The sequence below is a fragment of the Enhydra lutris genome, unplaced genomic scaffold (assembly GCF_002288905.1).
Source record: "Enhydra lutris kenyoni isolate GAN:26980312 unplaced genomic scaffold, ASM228890v2 scaffoldscaffold1, whole genome shotgun sequence".
NCBI classification, from domain to species: Eukaryota; Metazoa; Chordata; class Mammalia; order Carnivora; family Mustelidae; genus Enhydra; species Enhydra lutris.
This window is the reverse complement of record NW_019154085.1, coordinates 77,819,757-77,842,561: the sequence shown is the minus strand read 5'-3', so window position 1 is coordinate 77,842,561 and position 22,805 is coordinate 77,819,757. Positions and strand designations below refer to the sequence as shown.

At 36.8% G+C, this 22,805-nt stretch overlaps 1 protein-coding gene across 3 annotated transcripts in view; it reads left to right on the top strand.

Annotated features, from left to right (window-relative positions):
* Positions 1 to 22,805, top strand: part of LOC111143001 (phosphodiesterase 1A) — a 329,203-nt gene that overhangs the window by 289,550 nt on the left and 16,848 nt on the right. For 2 of the 3 annotated variants that reach the window (XM_022496402.1, XM_022496411.1), the window contains exons 11-13: positions 9,254 to 9,335; positions 11,486 to 11,606; positions 12,701 to 12,846. In XM_022496402.1, the coding sequence (XP_022352110.1) occupies positions 9,254 to 9,335; positions 11,486 to 11,606; positions 12,701 to 12,846 (349 nt within the window). Of the gene's footprint in view, positions 1 to 9,253; positions 9,336 to 11,485; positions 11,607 to 12,685; positions 12,847 to 22,805 lie in introns of all 3 variants that reach the window. The other variant, XM_022496393.1, reaches the window with a different exon arrangement.

Genomic DNA, 22,805 nt, shown 5'->3' with positions numbered 1-22,805 from the left:
ACACAAAAATTATAATTTGTATATCCATGTATCTATTTTTAAACACTGAACTTGTAATTTAAACTCTTTCTATGAAGAAAAATTCAGACTTAGATGGTTTCAATTTTTCTCTTTCAGTTCTCAATTCAGTTGAGAGATGGTAAGTTCTCTCAAGCTTTCCAGAAAGAAATAATTCCAGTTTTAACACAGAGAAAGAGGGGAAATTATCAGTATAACCCTGACAGAACCTGACAAAGATTTTGCAAGTAAAGAAAATTACACACCCATATCTGTCATGAACCTAGGTGGAAAATTCCTTTAAATGTTAGCAAATCCAATCCAGCGATATAACAAAAGAGTACATATTATAACTTGAGTTGATTTAATATTAAAAAATCATTTAAAGTAATTTACTGTAGAAAAGAAAAGAGAGTCCTACTGTCATATCAATAGATGCAAAAAAGGCATTTGACAAAATTCAAAAGACACTAATTACAAAAACTTTCTGCAAACTAGAAATAAAGGACCTCTTTCAACATGGTAAAAAGTGTCTATAGCTTTCATAATATTTCCTAGTGAAATATTGAACACGTTCATACTAAGTTCAAGATATCTTCTCTTACCAATCCTTTCAACATGGCATTTGAAGTTCTAGCCATTAAAATACATAGAAGAAAATTAAGTATAGATTGGATAGAAATAAAAAGAACTGTCTTTATTTGCAGAAACATAAGCTTCTACAAAGAAAATTTTAAGGAATCTCTAAAATGCTACTGGAACTGATAAGTAATTTTAACAAATTTGTAGGATCAATTGTAGTTCTGTATGCTGACATCACACAACTTGGAAATAAAATTTTCAATACAATATGATTTATAATATCATAAAAATAAGATATACTTGGGAATATATTTAATTAAATACATATAAAATCTAAACACTGAGAACCACAGGAGATTGTTGAAAGAAGATTTTTAAAGACCTATCTATGTAGATTGGAAGGTATACCACATTAATGGATTAACATGTTAAGATGTCAATTCTTCCAAAATTGATTAATATACTTAGGATAATTTTTACAAAAAATCATAACAGAGGGTCTGTGCTATGGTGAATGCTGTGAAGTATGTAAACCTGGCAATTCACAGAGCTGTACCCCTGGGGCTAATAATACATTATATGTTAATAAAAAATTCAAAATAAAAAAAAAATTGTAACAGACTTCTTTGTAGCAGTTGAAAGAAAGCCGACCCTAAAATCAACATGGAAATGTAGGAATCTAAAAATGGCCAAAACAATTTTGAAAAAGACTGAGAAAATTGGAATATTTATACCTCCTTATCACATGACTTAGTAGAAAGCTAGAGTCATCAAAGTAGTGTGTTATTAACATGTAAACAGGCAAATAGATCAATAAAACAGAATAGTGATCCCATACTTATATGGTTGTTTGATTTTCTACAAAAACAACGAAACAGTTAAATGGAGAAAGGAAAGTTTGTAAATAGCAAAGAAATGATACTTACTAAATATATGGGAGAAAAGGAATCTTGTCCCTTATACAAATATTAATTCAAGTTTGACTGCAGCCTTATATAAAATCTGACTCTAAAGGTTCTAGAGGAAAACTTAGGAGAATATCTCTAACCTTGGGAGTAGCCAAATATTTCTTAGAGAAGACACAAAAAGTACTGCCTAAAAAAGAAAAAAAAAATTGATAAAGTGGACAAGAGCGAATTTTAAATCTTTTTCTCTTCCAAAAATACCATTAAGGCAAGCCATAGAGTGAGAAAAAAATATTTGTACTACAAATATCTGTCCAAGAGCTTGTTCACAGATTATATAAGGAAATCCTACAAATCTTACAAATTTTTTAATAAAAAATAAGTAAAATTTTTAAAAATTTAGTCTAATTTGATCAGATACCACATAAAAGGAAATACACAAATGAGTGATAAACACATACAAGTACTCTCATTATCATTGGTTATCAAAGAATTGCATATTAAAGCACAATGAGGTACCTCTACATCCTCACCATAATAGCTAAAATTAAAAGGACTGAAAATACTAAGCATTATTGAGGATGTGGAACAACTGGACCCCAGTTGGAAGTCCAGGCATTGCTGGTAGAAGTATAAATCATTACAACTCATCTGAAAACTACTGGTTAACATTCACTAAAGTAAAACTTAATCTCCGCTATGATGCAGCATGTCCACCCACAGATGTATAACTCGGAAAAATTGGTTCTTATGCCCACCAGATGTGGAGTAGTCATAATAGTATTACTTATTACTTATGATGGCACAATATTAGAAACAGTCCAATTTAACATCAGAAATAGAAATGGTATAGTCATACAGTGGAATACCATGCAACAATTAAAAAATGGACTAATGATGGGGTGCCTGGGTGGCTCAGTGGGTTAAAACCTCTGCCTACAGCTCAGGTCATGATCTCAGGGTCCTGGGATCGAGCCCCTCATCGGGCTCTCTGCTCAGCAGTGAGCCTGCTTCCCCCTCCCTCCCTCTCTCTTTCTGCCTACTTGTAATCTCTGTCAAATAAATAAATAAAAATCTTAAAAAAAAAAAAAAAGGCAAAGCCTTCCTTTAAAAAAAAAATAAAAAATAAAAAATGGACTAATGATACAAACCAGGATAAATTTCAAAAAATAAATACTGTATGATTCCATTTATATGAAGTTCAAAATTAACAAAATTAATCTCTGGTGATTGAAATTTGAATAATGGGTGTCTATAAGAGGTGAGATTCACTGGAAAAAGTTAAGGGAACTTCTGGAGGCGATGGAAATGTTTTATATACTAATTGTTAATTATACAAATGTGTTCATAATTTATGCTTTTAAGATTTGTGCAATAAGTTTTTCCTTGACTTAAAAAAGAATATGTCAGAATAAAGGTGCTTCATCAATGACTTGAGCTTTAAAAAAAGAACAGTTAAGAAAAGTCTCTAATAAACTCCAGAGACTCTTGAAGATTACTGATATCCAAATAGTATCATGACTTTTATTATCGCTGTCTTTTACTGATTTCAAACAAGACAAAAAATACCTTACAGAACCATGAGAATAATGAATTTAAGGAAATCAAGTCCAGGTGTTTTTGAAGTTCAATATATTCTTGATTTTGCTAGAAAGGTTACTAATATTAATGATGAAGCTTCCAGCACACACTGATTTTTGATATCTGAAATCCAGGTAGAGGGAAACTGTTTCATACAGCTACTGAGCAGTTCTGTCATTCTCAGCACCTGATAAACAGTGACTCAGACATCTAAGTGGAGATTAAAATGCACACAACACGAAAGGTCAAGTCTTAGAATAGGTATAGCATCATGATATTTGGAATGTTTTTATGATCTGCATTTTTCAGACTGTGTTAGAATAAGAAAGGGTCAGGTTTTTGTTTTTTGTTTTTTGTTTTTTTTACAATATTCTTGATGGGCAATGATAGGCATTTTTATCATCCCAGAATGTTCAGAAATGACAGTCTTCGCTTGAGTGACCTTAACGTAAAATACAGCTCAAAGGAGAGTAAAGCATATATGTTAATATGGGCTATTATAAAATCAAATTGTCTCTACTAGCATTCTCTCTTCTCTTCAACTCTGAAATTCCTTTCAGATCACAATAAGTTGATTTAGGACTTAAGCTTTTAATAATAGAATCTTATATTTCTCAGTCTCTGGACTTCTAAAAGTAAGTGACTTTCAAATCCCCTTCAGAAAGAGATATAGCAAAACAGGTGAAGGTCAAAACAAGTGAGTTTGTACTACCAACAAACATGTTCACAAGCAAAACAAGCTTATCTTTATGAGACTTATGTTAACATATGACATTGATGTCAATAGCTAAAATGTTTTGACGCATTCAATTAACTAAATGAATCTCACAGGACTCTTGTTCTTTGTCATATCCCATACTGTAGCCCTTTGGAGGTGTGTGTATGTGTGTGTACACATGTAAATACATGCATATACATATATACATGTAGGTACATGTACATACATATATATACATGTGTGATTTACTGTTTCAGAAGAATGCAGAGGAATTTTGGGATGTGTTGACTTCTAAGTCACTTTCTTATTAATTTGTCCACTAAGTTCATTTTATCTAACAAAAGGGCTTAAATCAATATTAAGAATTTTTAAAACACAAGGTATTTCTGGAAGACAAACCAATGTAGACCAAACTATCTGTACCATCCTTTAAAATTCATCAATGTCACCCCAACTCTTGGCATAGCTACTTTAAGTGTACCTTCTAAATCCATGAGAAACTGTAGCCTGAGACGATCAGAATTGTATCTAGATTTTGCAGCCTTGAGAAACCTATTTCCATCTTCAGTAAGCAACTGACAATAAAGCAGGTCCTCATCTCCAAAGCATGTTTCACAGCATGATTGTGATATTCGTCAATAGAGCTAATGTCCTCTCCTCGAGTGTTGATGTAGATCAACACAGGTGCCTCTACGTTCTGACTGTAATGTGTGAATTCGAGAGATGCTTCTTTCATTTCAACTATGACTGATGTGACAGAGATCAGAGGTGGAGGGACTGGCCCAGGAAAAAGCATTAGTACAGGAAGACAGGTTTTTGCTTTTTATTCTCTCCTTAAGCAGACATATTAGTTTGGCAAGATAATAAGGAATTACTACAAATAAAGTTAAAAGAACTACTTCCTGCCGTTAACATTTGTTCATGTGTCATACTATATGAACCTAATAACTAAGTGAATTTTCTCTTTTTCAACTAGTTGTTTTGTGACACATTTTAAAAAATGACATTTATGTAAAATCTCCATTTACCAATAAGTATTACCTTGTCAAACAAATGATTGGGAATGCAATTTTTTGGAGAGGGAAGGAAAAATAATTATTTTATTTATTTATTTTAAATTGTATATCGTCAGGCCCCTTATGTTCTTCAGCATTACTAGAAGTAGTATAAAGTGTGTCATTTCAAAATAGATTGTATTTTCCACAGTAATAAAAATGTATTTAGTTAGTGCATTCTCAGCCAAGGATCTTGGGATCAAAAATTCAGACACAACCAAAAAAACCTCATCACTATAAAGAACACTTGCTATGAGCCAGGATAATAACTTTAAATGTAAAAATCAAATCTCATAGTTTTAAGAAACATGCAAGTATTATATGAGGGGTACTAATGTTCTACAAAATTTAACTCACAAAATACATTTATACCATATCATAAATTTTGTTGAAAGTGAATATGTTAGCTGTAATAATTATGAAATTTTTAGATAGCTTTGGTGGCTTTCTAGAATTTAGAAGGACCATTTTTAGAAGGAAAGAAGGTAAGTAGGTGGCTTAAATCCCTTAAGTAAGTTGTCCCAAGAGGACTAAACTATTGCTTCTTCCCCTCTCCTCCGTTAAATTCCCCTATAGAATTAGTGGCCCCTAGAATTCACCCTTGACCTTAGGGTGGCCCCCAGGTCTACGGTCAGGAGCTTCCTGTATGTTTATTGGTGGTATGGCTTCTGTGATTAAAACTTACGTTTCGGGGCTCCTGGGTGGCTCAGTGCTTAAAGCCTCTGCCTTCGGCTCAGGTCATGATCCCAGGGTCCTGGGATCGAGCCTCACATCGGGCTCTCTGCTCAGCAGGGAGCCTGCCTCCTCCTCCTCTCTCTCTCTGCCTGCCTCTCTGCCACTTGTGATCTGTCTGTCAAATAAATAAAAATCTTTAAAAAAAAAACTTAGGTTTCAATGCAAAAGGTTTCTCAGGATTTCTATGCTTCACCCTTTTCTATCTCCTTCAATTCTTGAAAGCTATAGAAATTGCTTTGGCTTCAGATAAAATGCAGAAAAGAAAAAAAGGTGCTAGTAAGTCATGGAGTTGACATCCTGTTGACAGTGATCAGAGCATTTCACACTGTTAGGAAAGCATAAAAATAATTATCGGTCTTTGTTGCGGCCTTTCAGAGAAGAAACCTCAACAACCTCCAAGGGAATCGCCAAGACAGGCAGGAGCCCGAGCACTGCAGGCTGCCTGGGGTTTCCATGTTGCTGGGGTCACTCAGGGTTTCTCCCCTTCCCTGCCTGCAGACTCATCCCCAGGAACAGAAGCGGGGATCCAGGAGCAGCAATGAGGGGCGTTGATTAATTCATTGAGTTTGGTGGCCTTAGGGCCCTATATTTTTGCTCCAATCACTGTAAAAGTCAATGTACCAAAATATACGTATATGCAGTATTTTACTGATTTTTTTGAAAGTACATTTTTGGCCTCCTGAAGGCAGTGCCCTCAAATGAAAGTACATCTTCCAGGAAAAACTAGTTGACTTTTGCAGTGCCTATTGCCCTGACCCCAGACCCCCATCATCTTGATGGAAAGTAAATGTTCCCTATTCGGGGATACAAAGAGGAAAATTACAAAGTTTGTCAAATTTATACTCAGGGAATCCAGCTTTCTCTTTACATATCTTTCCCTCTCCTTTACATATCTTACCCCCCTCCTTGTCCTATTTTGTTTATGGGCCTTCTGAGTCTGGCTGTAAGGCCCCCTACTAATCCTGCACTTATGGCCTTTAATTCACCCTACAGGATAACATTTTAAATATTTATAAATAAATTAAATAATGTGCTTTAGCATTCAGTTTGCTTTAGCAGTGGAAATTTAATATCCCAATTCCATTGTGGAATATAAGAAGCAAATAGAATATAAAATTTTCACTCCAAATATAGGAAGGGGAATCCTACATATATCTGTCAAATGCCTAAGTCCTATATGAGAATGTTTCCATCTAACATTCTATAAAATTTAGCTCATGGAAGGTAATTCATCACAATGTCTTCTTCAGGCCCAAATTATCATTTTTAGAACAAAGAACTTCTGTCATATAGTATAAAAATATAGCTATTAAATACCAAACAGCAGCCCCCTGATCAATAAAGCCAATCAGTTGTACCCACATAGATCAGATAAGTATCTCCAATATCACATTTCACACCAAGTCCATGAGGAGATTTATTTCTATTTTAACACTAAATTATTTATATTTTAACATGAACAGCAATGTTATTCTTGTACCTTATTCTCAATATGCTAAAAATCAAATCCATAATAGTTTTCAAATCCAGCCCTCATTCATATTGTCTCACTTCTATTCGTGGCACCAAAGACTCCTATTCATTAAGGTGTGAAGCCAAGAGTCATCTTCAATTCACTTCTCATCATCCCCCACACGGCTGACAAATCAATCTTTCAAAAGCAGAACTCCTGTCAGGTCCATTCCCTGCTAGAAAACGGAGGGTAGGGGGATGGCAGGAAATGCCTCTCTGCCACATGCTCGATTAAGTACCAATCCTTTTTCCTGTGGTTTAACACCATCCATTAGACATCATAAATACCTCACAGCTCTGTATCTTTGCTATGATGAAGTATGGTTCTTTTTTAAAATTTTAGTCCCAGTAGATTTAACATACGATGTTATATTATCTTCAGGTGTACAATATAGTGATTCAACAATTCTGTGCAGTACTCACTCCTCATCACGGGTAGTGTACTCTCAAACCTCTTCACCAATACGAAGTATGGTTCTTATTTGCTAATATTTAATGACTATTTTCCAACTATTAGGCTTCACATAACTTAGATAACTAGACGATAATCCTACTAGGTAGATACTAGGATATCTTCATTCCTGATAGGAGTTAACCACAATTACCAAGTGAGGTAACATATGAGGAGAATTCATTTTAGCAAAGGTTGTGATACATCTGAAGTAACAGAGAGAAACCGTCAAACAGCAGGGATTCAAATGTGTATCTTGTAGTTCCAATGCTGATGGCACTAATAATTCCTTGTCCTCTTTCCCTTAAGCTGGATGTTAATATTAATTCCAAATGGAATGGGTGTTGTTATCCTCTAAGGAAGGAGCACAGCTGCTGAAGGAGGTCATGGAAATTCTACTCCCTATTTTCTCTAAGTCATGCCATGATAAAATATAGCCATTTGCAACTACTTTGCCTACTTCTCTGCTGACCATATCTAGATTTTCCTCCAAACAATTCTGATTTCAAACTTTCTGCTCCTCATAATCAGAGGCATGGTTTAGAGGAGGTGCACCAGACAACATTGTCAATGAAAAATTGTAAAGCCCATAAAACATACTGACGTGATGTTGTAAAGATCATGAGGAAAGTTGTTCAAGGACACAGAGCGAGTGGGAACTCGGAATTCCTCAGACAGGCACGCCATTGTTATGTGGGCTCCACAGCAAAGCAAAAGTGAAGGCCCCTCCCTTTTGTCTTCTGATTTCAGAACCTGACCGTGTGTCCTAAATTGTGATCTTACACAAAGCCAGTGGAGTCCATGAAGATATACAACCAATAGCTTAGGAGAAAATAGAGTCTGAGGCATTCTTTCAAATACCAGAAAATTGAAGTGAAGAGAAACAAGTGAAGTAGCTTTCTTTTTTAAGCACATACCCTTGAATGCATAGGAAAGAACCTATGTTTGATGTCTGATAAACCTTGTGAAGAGAACGTTTTGCCCAGAGCAGCCACCTTTATTTTAGGAGATGAAAACTGAATTAGTTCTTGTGATGTTGAACCCAAACATAAATGGAATTCTTTAATATATGTGCTCAATTAACCTACCATAGGTAAGATCAAATAATAAAAATCATTGACATTTCAATTTTCTGAGAATACAATAAAATAAAATGACGCACACGGAATGTAAGAATGTTGAAGATATTCTTCACTATTTGCTGTGGAAGATTCAATTAAAATTGGTTAATAAGTGGAAAGAAGTTTCAATATGTTTATATACTTTTAATTTCAAAAAGCGGTACAATCATGAAGTCTTTATACTGAAGATCTGTGACGTACTTGGCTTCGGGGGAGAAAAAAGGCATGAAAATCCACGAGCTTGATTGTTAATTAAATGCCAAATAACACACAGAGATGACTATTTTCTGGCAAGTGCGGAAATTTCCAAAGAGCAAAGGTTTGTCTCTTCACAGTAACAGGGTTGTGATGCCAAAGCAGCGTCTCCACGTGCTGAAAATGCTCATTTTTTTCCCTTCACCAACATATTATGTGCTCAAAAGGAGACTGAGTAAAATTACATCAACTTGGACTATCCCTTTGCTTTTATAAAAATTAAATAAAAACACAGTGCCAATTACAATAAAGCTGTGGCTTTTTTTAGACTTTGTATCTAGACTGCTCATTATCTAAGCATCTCCAACCCAAGTCTGTACTAATGAGCTTTCATTTCACAGGGAGATAAAGAAGCCGAATTAGGACTTCCATTTTCCCCACTTTGTGATCGGAAGTCAACGATGGTGGCCCAGTCACAAATAGGTACTGCTTAAGAATAATGGTTATGGAGGGTGGGTGGGTGCGAGCCAGTTTTCAAATGATAAACCATGTTGTCAAAAGGGCAACAACCATGAAAACCTCACTTCTTATTCATAATAAATTTGATCTTTAGACGGATCTGTATGGTGCTAAATGATAAGACTTTTGAAAAAGGTCTCACAAAACGAATCAGTCAAGCAGTATCAGTAAATGTAATTGTTACTTGATTTGTAACCCTTTTACAAATAATGGACTTTCTTCTTGTGTAAGAGACAACATTTTTTGTGTTTTGTTCCTGACGATTGTAATCTGTAATTTAATCCTTTGTGTGTAGGAAAATTCAATGAAAATATTAGTATATCTGTGTTGTTATCACTAAGTTTGTAATATATATTTCATATAATAGCTTATATTCCTTCAGAAAAAAAATTCTTTTGATATAAGTAGATGACCCAGCAAGTTCAGCCCATTATTAAAACTATGTAGCTATGATGCCTGGTCCAAATATTGTAATAGTTATTCCCAGAGTCAGCATCTTCATTACTGAACTGTAAGATTAATAAACATAAGGATTGCCGCCTAACCTCTCTAGCTGCTTCAGCACCAAGTCCTACAAAGCCCCGGTCAACTGTCAGAAACCTTCTTGCTCTGACCTTTGCCCCTTCCCATCCAAATTCCAAAAGCTATTTTTCTAGCTACCTTAACACAGGTGCCTACCATTGTTTAGCAGGTGTGAGGGTGGCAGGCTAAGCCCCACCTCAGGCAAGCCGGAAAGAAGGGAAGTTTCTGAGGCTTGTTGCTATGATATAAATTGCTACCCTGTTAGTGGAGGTGACACATCATCTGCAAGTCTCCATATCCCAGGCATTTAAAACCACAGAAAGAACTGGAAGTAGCACACTGGTGGCCAATTAACATTGCTTTGAGTCGAAGGCATCAATCAACATATAAAACTATTGAAGTTTTCTTGAGTTAAAAATGCGCCTTAGGGGTGCCTGGGGGGCTCATTTACATGTTCGGCTCTTGGTTTTGGCTGGGGCCATGATTTCAGGGTTGTGAGACTGAGCCCCTGTGGACTCCAGCCCAGTGGAGCCTGCTTGGGATTCTGTTTCTCCCTCTTTAAAAAAAAAAAAAAAAGGCACCCTAATACATAATATTACTAATCCAATTACTTGAAATGTGAATTATTTGTATCTGATGGATGGGGTAATCTTCAAATGTAGATATTTCTGGGCACAGTATCACTTAAAAAGCCTCCTTCCAGTTTCCTCTTATATTCAGATGACCATCCATAGCTCGCAGGTGTGTGTGAGGCCACAGGCTCGATTTCCAGTGGCCCACCTCTCCAGGGACGCGTAGTAAGTATGTGTATACAGAGTGTACAATAGGTTGTCTCCTCCTCCACCTAAACACCAGGGGGGTAGGGCTCCCTGGAGGACAGTGCCCCCTTCTCTCTGTGTGTCATGTTCTATCTCGATGAGTACTTTAAAGTCTTTATTCATCCTGACAACTCAAGGTAGTGGGAATAATGCTGTCTTCCAGAGATGTTACTGTTATCTTCACTGATTTGACAGAACACACCCACATGCTGTGAGCTAACACTTTACATCCAGAGAATAACAAACAGCAATCTGAAATATTAACACACTGGCAGAAAGCTCTGACTGATACAGTAAGAGGGGAAAAAGCAGTTGCCTTCCTGTGGCCTGAGAAAAAAAACTTCAGTTATTTCGTTTATTTGGAGCTTAGATATTATTTTTTGTTAATGAGTAATAAATTCAACAAGCAAGTGGAGATCTTTAAGAAAAGTAATGATCCCTCTCACGAGAGAAAATTATATTCACTCTGGTTAGAATTGAATTGTTAACAAGAGTATAAAACTGAGTATTAAATAGGAAAGCCGATATACACGAGTTATCGGGCTTAAAATTGTATCACTGCCACTATTGGGAGATTATTTTTTTAGAGCTATAGAGCTATTAAACTATCTCTAAAGATTATGTTTTTGGATTAAAAATAATTGCAAGGGGTAAACCGAATCAGAATTGTAGCTGATAATTACTATCAGGTGCATCAGACTCTTCATTATTACAGATTTTAGAATTCAAGAAATGTAGTATTTCAAACTATCTTTTGTTTGTTTGTTTTTGTAGGTTTCATTGATTTCATAGTAGAGCCAACATTTTCTCTTCTGACAGACTCAACAGAGAAAATTATTACTCCTCTTATAGAGGAAGCCTCAAAAACAGACACTTCTTCCTATGGGGCAAGCAGGTTTGATATTTTCTCCTTTATTGCATCTTTTTTTTTTTTTTTTAATCTTTGTGCTGTTTTATAACCTTTCACTTAAGATTATCCTACTATGTCTTACAGCAGGGCAGGCCATCTTTAAAAAATTGTTAGGTAGTATTGCCACCTAGTGGCAGATGTGATATTGCACCTGCCTTTGAAATTACTTGATGTCCGCTACAAAATATATAAAACTACTAACTGAGGAGTATAACATAAGAGTATTCAATACGCAGGAGAATGAAAATATCTCAATCTTCATGCAAATGTATGTATTATGCCTTGAATATTAACATATATAGTTGTGTCAGTTTGCTTACAAGCAAATCCGTTACAACCCACTTGTACATCTGGGGAGATGCCTATACCAAAAGAAGGCTTAGAGCTGATGTGGGTACAACAGCTGCGTCTAACATGTAACAGTAACATCCATTATATATACAATCACTTACAGGATTTCAAGCTGAGCATTTTTCATAGATAAATTTGTTAAGGCATATTATTTAAAGCTTCCTGTTGCAAACTAATCATGCTAAATTCTTACCCATCTGAACATGCAACTTTTGCTAATGGCACATCAGCAGGCTTCCTACATGTTGCCCCAGTGAGGGCACTGAGGAAATGGTCTACCTGAGAAAGATTCAGATTAGCCCCCCTCAGGGCTCCAGAATTGTGATGCCCCTTTAGTAATGTTCACCAGTGGACTCTCCACTGAGTCAGCTCACCTCAAGTTTCCACTGTTCTAATCAGGGCCTCACCACCCCATGATGCAAGAGCGCTCCAACCTGCTGCTCTGGTTGAGCAGAGCAGTCCCTTGACCCACACAGGGACTTCCAGCCAGAGTCCCGGCCCTCTCCATGAGAGGAAAAAGGAGGGACGTGAGCATCCCTGATGCATGCTCCACACTGGGCCTGAACACCTGCCATTCTGTGTCTGCAGTTGGTTTTGTAAAGTGTTTCAGGCTTTGCTCCCTCATTTCATATCTTGACCTTGGTGTTTTCTGGGCTTTTTTTTTTTTTTTCTGTTTGTAATTATTAGCCTCAGCACCTTTATTCTGTTCACAGCGTTGATTTGTTTAGACGATCAAATATGAAAGGCACCATGAACGATGGAACCTATTCCCCAGACTACTCCCTTACAAGCGTGGACCTACAGAGCTTCAAAAACAACCTGGTGGACATCATCCAGCAGAACAAAGAACGGTGGAAAGAGTTAGCTGCCCAAGGTAGAGTTGTTTATGAGACCTTATGCCATCTCCTTCTTTCTTAACTTATCCTCTGGGGTTTTGGCTTTTCTTTCTCTCCCTGGATTTCTTCTTTGATGAAACATGCGAGCCATCAGTGGTATGTGGAATTTGGCTAGCTTTTGATCATTGATAACAAAGTTGGTTTATCTGGTAAAGAGATTCTGCTCTGTTTATGTCACATGGGCTGCAGAAGTATGTGTCCGTGGATGGCAGTGACCTGAATGTGAAGGAGGGGACAATAAAATGGTGACAAAACTTTACATGGCAGGGGCGCCTGGGTGGCTCAGTGGGTTAAGCCTCTGCCTTCGGCTCGGGTCATAGTCTCTGGGTCCTGGGATCGAGCCCCACATCGGGCTCTCTGCTCAGCAGGGTGCCTGCTTTCCTTCCTCTCTCTCTCTGCCTGCCTCTCTGCCTACTTGTGATCTCTGTCTGTCAAATAACTAAATAAAATCTTAAAAAAAAAAAAAACTTTACATGGCAGAGTAACTTCATGGTCATTCCTAGAAGTGCATTGGAGCCTATGTTTTAGGCTTTGCAGGTGGCCTTTGTGTTGCATTAGGAATGTAACACTCTGTGTCAGAGACTTGGGTGTGTTTTTTTCAGTATTACTAAGTTATTTCTTTTGGTGACTGTTCCACTCATGCATTGGAAAAAATCATTTGCAGTCAGCCATTAAAGGAAAACAGATGGGAAGCCAGCTAGCTTTAGCTGTTTCTGATATGTTTTCTGATTCAAATAAAAGAGTCTGTTTGGTTTACAAGTTATGTGAAATGGTATCAGTCATTATCTTTTGTGCAGGAAATTAGCTTTCTAATTCCAAATCTGGCCCCTTTCCCCCGCCCCCATGCTCCCTTCCATAGCCCTGTGTCTCTCCTGTGCTCTACACCCTGCACTGGCCTCTGGCTGGTTCTTGAAATACCCCAGAGCATTTCCAATTATTATTTCTTCAGCCAGGGATTCTCCTCACAGCTCTCTGCAAGAATGATTCCTCCTTGTCTGGAAAGTCCATTATTTACCTTTAACTTGAAAAACAGCACCTAATTAACTCACTTAATTTAATTTTCACATGACCTTATAAGATTTATACTATTGTTATTCTCATTTTACATAAGGAAACTGAGGCAGAAGACAGTTACGTGACTTTGCCCCAAATCCCGTAACTAGTAAGTGAAGGAGCTAGAATTCGCTCTTTCTCTCCAAATGCAGTGCTCAAAAGCCTTATGTTAGGTAACACCACAAGGAGGCCCTCCTTGACCACTACAAGTAACATCCTCTGTCCTTTCCTTCCCGATAAGGGCCCCGTCTAGTGGCTTCAATGTGGCATCACTAGTCCATAATCAATGATATTTATTTATTCCTTTTTTTAATTTATTATCTGTTTTCCACATGGGTAGTGTATGGTCTACCATACCATACCATACCATAGTGTATGGTAGTGTATGGACAATAGTGCATGGTCTATTGTGTTTTCCAGTGTATCCTCAGCTCCTACCACAGTATTGGGCATATAAGAGGCACTCGGTGAATATTTATAAAATGAAACAACTCCTTAATGGTGTTACATCATTTCTTCCCTCTCTGTTATTAGAAATAAAAGCAATACCATTCTCATGTCTTCATCTGACTCTGTAACTCACATTTTCCCATTAGTCTGATCTTAGTTGAAGAGAAGTAGTTTCCCAGGTTTTGGTGGGTCTATACAACCAAAACGAGGGCCAGGTCCTGTAGTCACACAGGCCCCCCCACCCTCAGCATGACCCTGTGCTTAATTAAATCCTCAAGTATCATCATCTCAAAAATCTTTAAATTTTTTGAGCCAGGGGCCTCATTTTTATTTTGCCTGGGGTCCTGCGATTCTGTAGCTAGTCCTGGCCATTCCAGAGGGTCTCCGTAATACATTATTGTCACTCGGTAAAGAACATAACACAATACAAGACCAGATGGCCATACTGAAATATTGTCAAACCCATCTAAGTGGAGACTTCAAAGGACTGGAATTACCCTTCTCTGGGGACAGATTATACTCAACATATTGACCCTGAAGCACTATAAGATATAAGCTCTTTGAAAACAGAAACGTTATGTATCTTATCATCATCATTTTCTCATAGAGAGCGTGTCCCTGGCATAGTGTAGATGCTTTAAAGTTATTTAGTCTTGAATGAATGAATAAATGAATACGTAAACTCCACGTTGAATGTATCTATTCAGAAAAGAAAACAAATAGATATTATATTTTCAGTGATGGAAGGAAGAGATGAGGGAAGCAAAACTTCTGAAATCCCTCCCGTGTGCCAGGCATTTACATGGATTATCAAATCTCCTCCTGCAACAACCTTCCTAACTAGAAATGATTACCCTCATTTTATACTCAGGGAAATTAAAGATCGCACAGCTTCTAAGCGCTAGAGTCAAAACTGTTCTGATTTTTTACCCAATGCTTTTCCCACTGCACACTAGCACTTCCTATTAGACCCTTTCAAAAAATTCTGAAAAAACTGACTGGAAGTATTCATCTTCAGTGAACCCAAGAATCCAACTGACCAAAACACATTCTATTCCAAGAAAAATTTAACTAAAATAAATAACAATAAACCCAGAACATCAACCTATCACCTAGAACCTATTTGTCATAAACCAGTGAAGGAAAACTGCCAGAATTGGCTTAGGGACTGTGATTCCTCCCTTCCTAATGAACTTTCTGGCACTGTGCTTTTTTGAAGATTTTGTTGCACAGGGACAATAAACTTTAGATGTCTGTAAATTTCTCAATGTACGTTTCTAGAATTAAGCAATAATATCTGAGTCCTATCATTGGAAAAGGTAGAACCAAGATTTGAACACAAGCAGCCTGGCTTTAGGAAATTAAAACCATAGATCATTTTGATAATATAATTTCCAAGGGGTAGTTGTGTAGAGTACACACATTTTGAATAAACAACTACTGCCAAATTTATTTTATTTATAACATTGTATGTTTGGTTTCTATTTCCAATGCAGTGGTGAACTAGATAAACTTAGAGAAATATCTCATGGTAAAAACAACTAAAAGTGCAGGGTAAAATATTGCCTATAAGAAACTGACAGAGATAATGCTTCTAGAACTATCTCCTTCTCTCCTTGCTTGTAACAAATGATAAAAAGTATATTGCTTTCAAAAAAAAAAGGAAAGAAGGAAGGAAGGTGGGGGAGGGAGGGAGGGAGGAAAGCTGATTTGTTCAGAACATGTCCATAAAGATCAAACAAATTCAGAGAGATTAAGAAACTTTGGAGCTAGAATCTCTCTGGAAGGTATCTGTTTACCTTTGCTGGAGTCCTGGGTTTGCAGACTAAATTGGCCACCACACTGGGTTTACAGCAGAAATGCAAATTTGATTCTACATTTAAAAATTATGTTAATGCAACTTACCATATTAAGGATCAAAGGATAAAAACCTAAGCTCACAAAAGATACAGAAAGAATATTCAAGAAAATTCAGTATCTATTCATGATAAAAATTATTAAAATTAAAGGAACCTTCTTAATCTACTATTTCCATTTTCCTACTTTTCTTGCCATCATTTTTACTGCTTGAGATGTTTCTTTTTTCCATTGCAATTCATTTCCTTGATGGTTTGAAATATTTACTCTTTACTCCTTTCATTTTTATGATTAACTAGAAAATTTTATATGCATAATCAATAGTAGATAATAGTGAATTTCACCCTTCCACGAAATAATACAAAACCTTTAAAAACTTTGTGTCTGATATTTTAAAAATCTTCTAAAATACAGACTTTATCGTTAATAATTAAAATTTAAAATATATCCTTGAAATCCAAGAATATGAGGATAACTGCTTTTTTTTTTAAGATTTTCTTTATTTATTTGACAAAGAGAGAGCAAACATGGGCAGGGGGGAAAGAAGGGGGAGAAGCAGACTCCCTGCTGAGCAAGGAGCCCAATGGGGGACCCGATACCAGGACCCTGGGTTCACCTGAGCTGAAGGCAACCGCTTAATGACTGAGCCACCCAGGTGCCTCAAGGACAACTGCTTTTTAACATCACTTTCAAAAATCAAGCTAGTGCAGGAAGACTTTACCAAAGTCTCCTCCAGGCATGCATAGCTCCTGGTCAGCCAGAGATATGTGGAAAGGTATCTCAGACCTTCCACAGCTCTCCAGTTGCTAGGATTTTTCTGTGAAATGCTGCTCATCTACCAGTTACCCAAACTTGGACTGCAGGCTCAGGCTTGCAAAGCTGTGAGTTTCCCCCCCCATTTTTTCTAAATTAAACCCACCGCTTTATGTTGTAGAAACCAGGGGGTTTTGCCCTCTGCTGCTATAGCACTCTGAGCCTACCGCCTCTGGCAGCCAAACTGGTTTCTGCTGCCCTTCTCAGGTTGGGGTTGGCAGGGAGGTTGGGAGTAGCTCTGGTCAAAAAGGTCACAGCTTCCTGGGGCACCTGGGTGGCTCAGTTGGCTGAGCACCCAGCTCTCGGTTTCTGCTCAGGTCATGATCTCAGGGTGCAGGCATCGAGCCCCATATCAAGCTCCAAGCTCAGTTCAGCAGGGAGCCTGCTTCAGGATTCTCCCTCTCCTCAACCCACCCCCTGCTTGTACACTTTCTCTCTCTTTAAAATAAATAGATTTCTAAAAAAAAAAAAAAAAAAAATCACAGATTCCTGCTGTTGTTACCTTTTGCTCATATTAATCAGAAGACATGAGCAAAACATTCACTCTAGCACTGTTCTTGAGAACAAAAAATACTGAAAACAACAGTAAAAATGGATGCACAACTATAGTGTATTTATATTATGGAAAAGCATACAACTGTTAAGATAAATGAACTTTAGCTGTGAGTCCCAACAGGAAGGGAAGACACAAATAATATTCAGCAAAATATACAAGCTGCTTCAGTATAGCAAGATGCCATTTATAAAGACTTTTTTTTTTAAACCTATAACCTAACCAATAGGTTTTAGAATATACTTAGCTTCATACGTAGAACTGTTAAAGAAGCATGTCTCTTTAGAGCGAGCCCGCAAATGGCAAATACCAATATTGTTCCTCCTGCAAGGCAAAAGAGTTACTTTGGTAACCACTTGATGGTTTGGTTTGTGTTTAGACACAAATATTACAAACTGAACCAGATCCACATAGTCCACCTTGATCAGAACAAAACCACAAATCAATCCCAGATCTGCTTTCTTTCCCATCTTCTCAAAGAAGACGTGTATTTGAGAAAAACAAGTTATGTCCCAAAATAGAATCCAGGTGTTGGGGATGGGTGGTCAGACTGAAATGGAATGCAGTATGTTTCTAATTGTACTGGGTATCTTTCTGATTTGTTTGACATTGATTCAAACCCCAAAATACTAGGGCTCAAAGGCAAGTAACAAGTGAGGAAAGAAGGCAGCGTGGGATCCAAGGCACCATCAGATTTGCCCATTGTGCACCAGTAACAGCTGTGTAGAACCAGAAGGAAACCTAGTGCTAGCTTAAGGCAAGCTTGACATTTTAAAATATGCATTAAAATTGTCAAACACATAAGTGTTTTCTAGTCTTTTGGGGGGCTTATTTCCTACATAATTGGTCTAGAATCATAGGATACATGCAGTATGGTGTCTCTCATTTGAACTTTTTAAGACCTGCTTTGTCTTTAGTAGCTCGTAAGGCCCAGCAAAAAGGGAAACAAATTAGGGTTTTGGTTAGAACTACTTTGATATCAATTTGGAGAGAATTATCTTTAGGATTTCGAGTCTTCCTATTCATGTATATTTTATATATCTTCTTTCATGTTTCTCAGAAAGTTTACTTTTACTTCATAGTACTATAATGGTGATGGAAAATACTTGTTAGTGTTATTAGATGATAACATGCCTGGCATCATGTTAAGCATGTTATTTACCATGTAAACAAAATCCTTAATAATAATTTATTTCAAAATGTTGAATATATCTTGTTGGATTTTTCCATCACTGTTTTATATTTTTTTGTTATTTTTGCAAACGGCTGTCTTTCGCTGGTATATAGAAATACAATTTTCTTTTGAATACTGATCTGCAAATAACAATAGTTTTTTTATTTTCCCAAATGTATGCCTTTAATGATTGTTCTTCTTGAATCAACTGCATTAGCAAGTTTATCCAGATTTGTCTGAATGGAAGTAGTGAGAGCATTTGGCTTGTCTCTAAATTTAAAAGGAAGGTGTTTCATGTTTTATCATTATGATATTTCTTAATTTTGTTTGATCTGCTCTTTATGAGGTTACATTTCCACCAATAATTTGTTAAGAAAATGTATTTCTTATGTTTTTAATGTCAAGTTAGTTAACATGTAATGTAGTATTGGTTTCAGAGAAAATGTATTTTACATGGAACATTTAGTTTTATTAGATGTCTTTTCTGAGGCTTTTAAAATAGTTCAGATAATTTTTTGATTGGTTCATATAATGAATTATATTAATAGCTTATCTAATGTTGAACGACATTATATTCCTTTATTAGACCCAACTAATTGTGATGTATTAACTTTTTAAAATTTATGTGTTACTTTTGCTGACTTAAAAAAATCTATATTAATGCACGAGATTAGCCCGCAGTTTTCCTTTCTCATACTTGTAGTTCTGGTGTTAAGGTTACACTAGCCTCAGAAAATGAGTTGGAGTTTTTAAGTTGTTGTTTTTTTTTAAGATTTTTTAAAAATTCATTTGAGAGAGAGAGAGAGAGCATAAGCAGTGGGGAACAGCAGACAGAGGGAGAGGGAAAAGCAGACTCCTCGCTGAGCAGGGAGCCTGATGTGGGGCTCGATCCCAGGACCCTGGAATCCTGACCTGAGCTGAATGCAGACACTTACCCACCTGAGCCACCCAGGTGCCCCAGAGTTTTTGAATCCTTGAGAGTTTGTGAGCCTTAAATTGGCATTGAATGTTTGGCAGAATTTACTTTAAAACCATGTGAGCCTCCTGTTTTCTCTGTGGGATAATTTTCATCTGTGATTCAAGTTTTTTAATAGGTACAGAGGACTGATTAAGTTGTTTACCTTTTAGGTTTTTTTAAAAATATGTTGTGAGGGGGCACCTGGGTAGCTCAGTGGTTATCACTGATCTTGGGATCCTGGGATCAAGCCCCGCATCTGGCTCTCTGCTCAGTGGGGAGCCTGCTTCCTCCTCTTTCTCTCTCTGCCTGCCTCTCTGCCTACTTATGATCTGTCTGTCAAATAAATAAATAAAAATCTTAAAAAAATATATGTTGTGAAATATACCACAAAAGAACATCCAAAAACATATATATACTATTTGTAGGTAAATAATACAGTATTCCTAATGGACAATCCTTGCAGTGGCCTACAAGCAATAACATGCTGGCAAGGTAACAACTGGCTCAAAGACACTGTATGTCCACACATATACACAGGATTCTCGTGCTTTTTACTGATAGAAAGGGTGTGTAGCACATAATTTAAAAGTAATAAAATATATAGTAGCCTTCGTTGTGGCTTATATATAGGTAATGGTCCTCACAGAATGCTTTCACTGATTTTTGCGAACCCTGTGTCTTTGGTCCACTTATGATTGCAACTGACAAATATAAGTTGTGCACATATGAACATTGATATTTTCATTTACATCAAGGAGTAAGATGAAAATATAAAAAACATAGGTCATAACTTAGAAAACATAGGAGGCATATGTGAACTCCACTTGTTTATCAAAAGTGCAAATGACTTTTTAGTCATTTGATTGGATAATGATTTTTAAATACTGGGGAAAATTTTTCCTCAAGTTTCTGTGCTATTTACAATGTAGCAGTTATAGACTTGACACACTTTTAAATTTAATCTCTATTTTCTTTATCATTATCTCCACCACTCCACAACAGTGAAACAATAAATGAAGCCCTGATTCATAAAGTTTATTGACATCCGTGGTGCAAATATTCCCACCAGGGCTTGTTTCGGTCTATCAGTATGAAGTCTCTGCCCATGGGAGCTGGGAAGAGATGTGTATGGGAAGAGATGTGTATATAAGATATTTGCATCAAACAGATTTGGTGTATATTATTAACCTCAAGACCTAGATAATGAAAAAGGACTGAAAATAATTAGGAAATGATTTTTAAATATTTATCACCTTTGTTTTAAGTAAAATTTTAATTGTAAGTTTCTATAATTTTATTTTTAAGAATGACTAGGTTTAACAATTTCATAATTATTTCTCTTTCTTTTTTTGTTTCTCAGCTGTTACTCCTATTTGTGTAACTGTAAACAACACAGTTTAGTTTCGCACGCTTTGGTGTAAATGATACCGCGCAGGACACATTTTTCAATGAATATCTTTCTACTCAATGCCGTGTTTTCTGAGCTTCATCCAGGATGAGGCAAATCGCTATTATCTGTCTCAGCAGGGAATTTTTGGATCTTGATAGAAAACATAAGACAGAAAAATGTATCCAAATACTGTACAGATTTTTTTTTTAATATTAAGCAGTTAGGTCTTTTAAATAGTATATTTATAATATATATCCATTTCTTAACCCATAAATCAGGTGCACAAGTAATGTAACTTCTATTATTTTTCTGTGACAAAACATAGTGTCTAGCTGAAGGCCCCATGCTACATGCTTGAAGAAAACAGAAGCTTGTCATTCACATGTTTTAACTGAAGCAGAGGAAACCTATTCCACTTAGGGTTCTTGACCTCCTTTTTTCTTCTTTTTTAGATGCCATTGAAGTTCCTAATGTAATGTTAACCTTGGGATAACACCTTGCTTGACTTGTGTTCTTTCTCTCTCGTCTCTCTAGACATACCCTGTCCCATCTGCTTCGCACTATTCCCAGCCCTGCCTCTGACAGTTGGCTCCCTGTTTCAGCAAACCTTTGCCATCCCTTTTGCTTGATCTCTTATTCGCCTTTTCTCCTAATGCTTCTGAGACCTGATTGTTAAGCATCACACCCAAACGAGCTACGTAAAAGGACTTGCCCTCTCAAATGCCTACATCACTATATGGTATCTCTTTACACTTTTTTTTTTAAAGATTTTATTTATTTATTTGACAGAGATCATAAGCAGGCAGAGAGGCAGGCAGAAAGAGAGAGGGGTAAGCAGGCTCCCCGCCGAGCAGAGAGTCTGACACGGGGCTCCATCCCAGGATCCCGAGATCATGACCCGAGCCGAAGGCAGAGACTTTAACCCACTGAGCCACCCAGGCACCCCTCTCTTTGCACTTTTATCCTGTAGATCTCTATTAGAGTTCTGGACCCACTGTCTTTTTTTTATTTGCCAGCAATCCCTATCAGTCCCTAACAATGCTCCTAACAATTCTACATCTACTATTTAGAGAAAGTAAAAATAAATTGGTTTTAGACAACAAAAACGTGTCCATATTATTTTGTATTGAATTACTTTAAAAGACAATGTTTTTTATTAATTATTTTTATTAACATATAATGTATTATTTGCCCCAGGGGTACAGTCTGTGAATCGTCAGGCTTACACACTTCACAGCACTCACCATAGCACATACCCTCCCCAATGTCCATCACCCAACCACCCTCTCCCTACCCCCACCTCCCCCCAGCAACCCTCAGTTTGTTTTGTGAGATTAAGAATCTCTTATGGTTTGTCTCCCTCCCGATCCCATCTTGTTTCAGTTTTTCCCTCCCTAACCCCCCCACCCTCTCAAATTCCTCATATTAGAGAGATCATATGATAATTGTCTTTTTCTGATTGACTTATTTCTTTCAGCATAATACCCACTAGTTCCATCCACATTATTGCAAATGGCAAGATTTCATTTCTTTTGATGGCTTCATAGTATTCCATTGTGTATGTGTGTGTGTGTGTGTGTGTGTGTGTGTGTGTGTGTGTATATATATATATATATCACATCTTCTTCATCCATTCATCTGTTGATGGACATCTAGGTTCTTTCCATAGTTTGGCTATTGTGGACATTC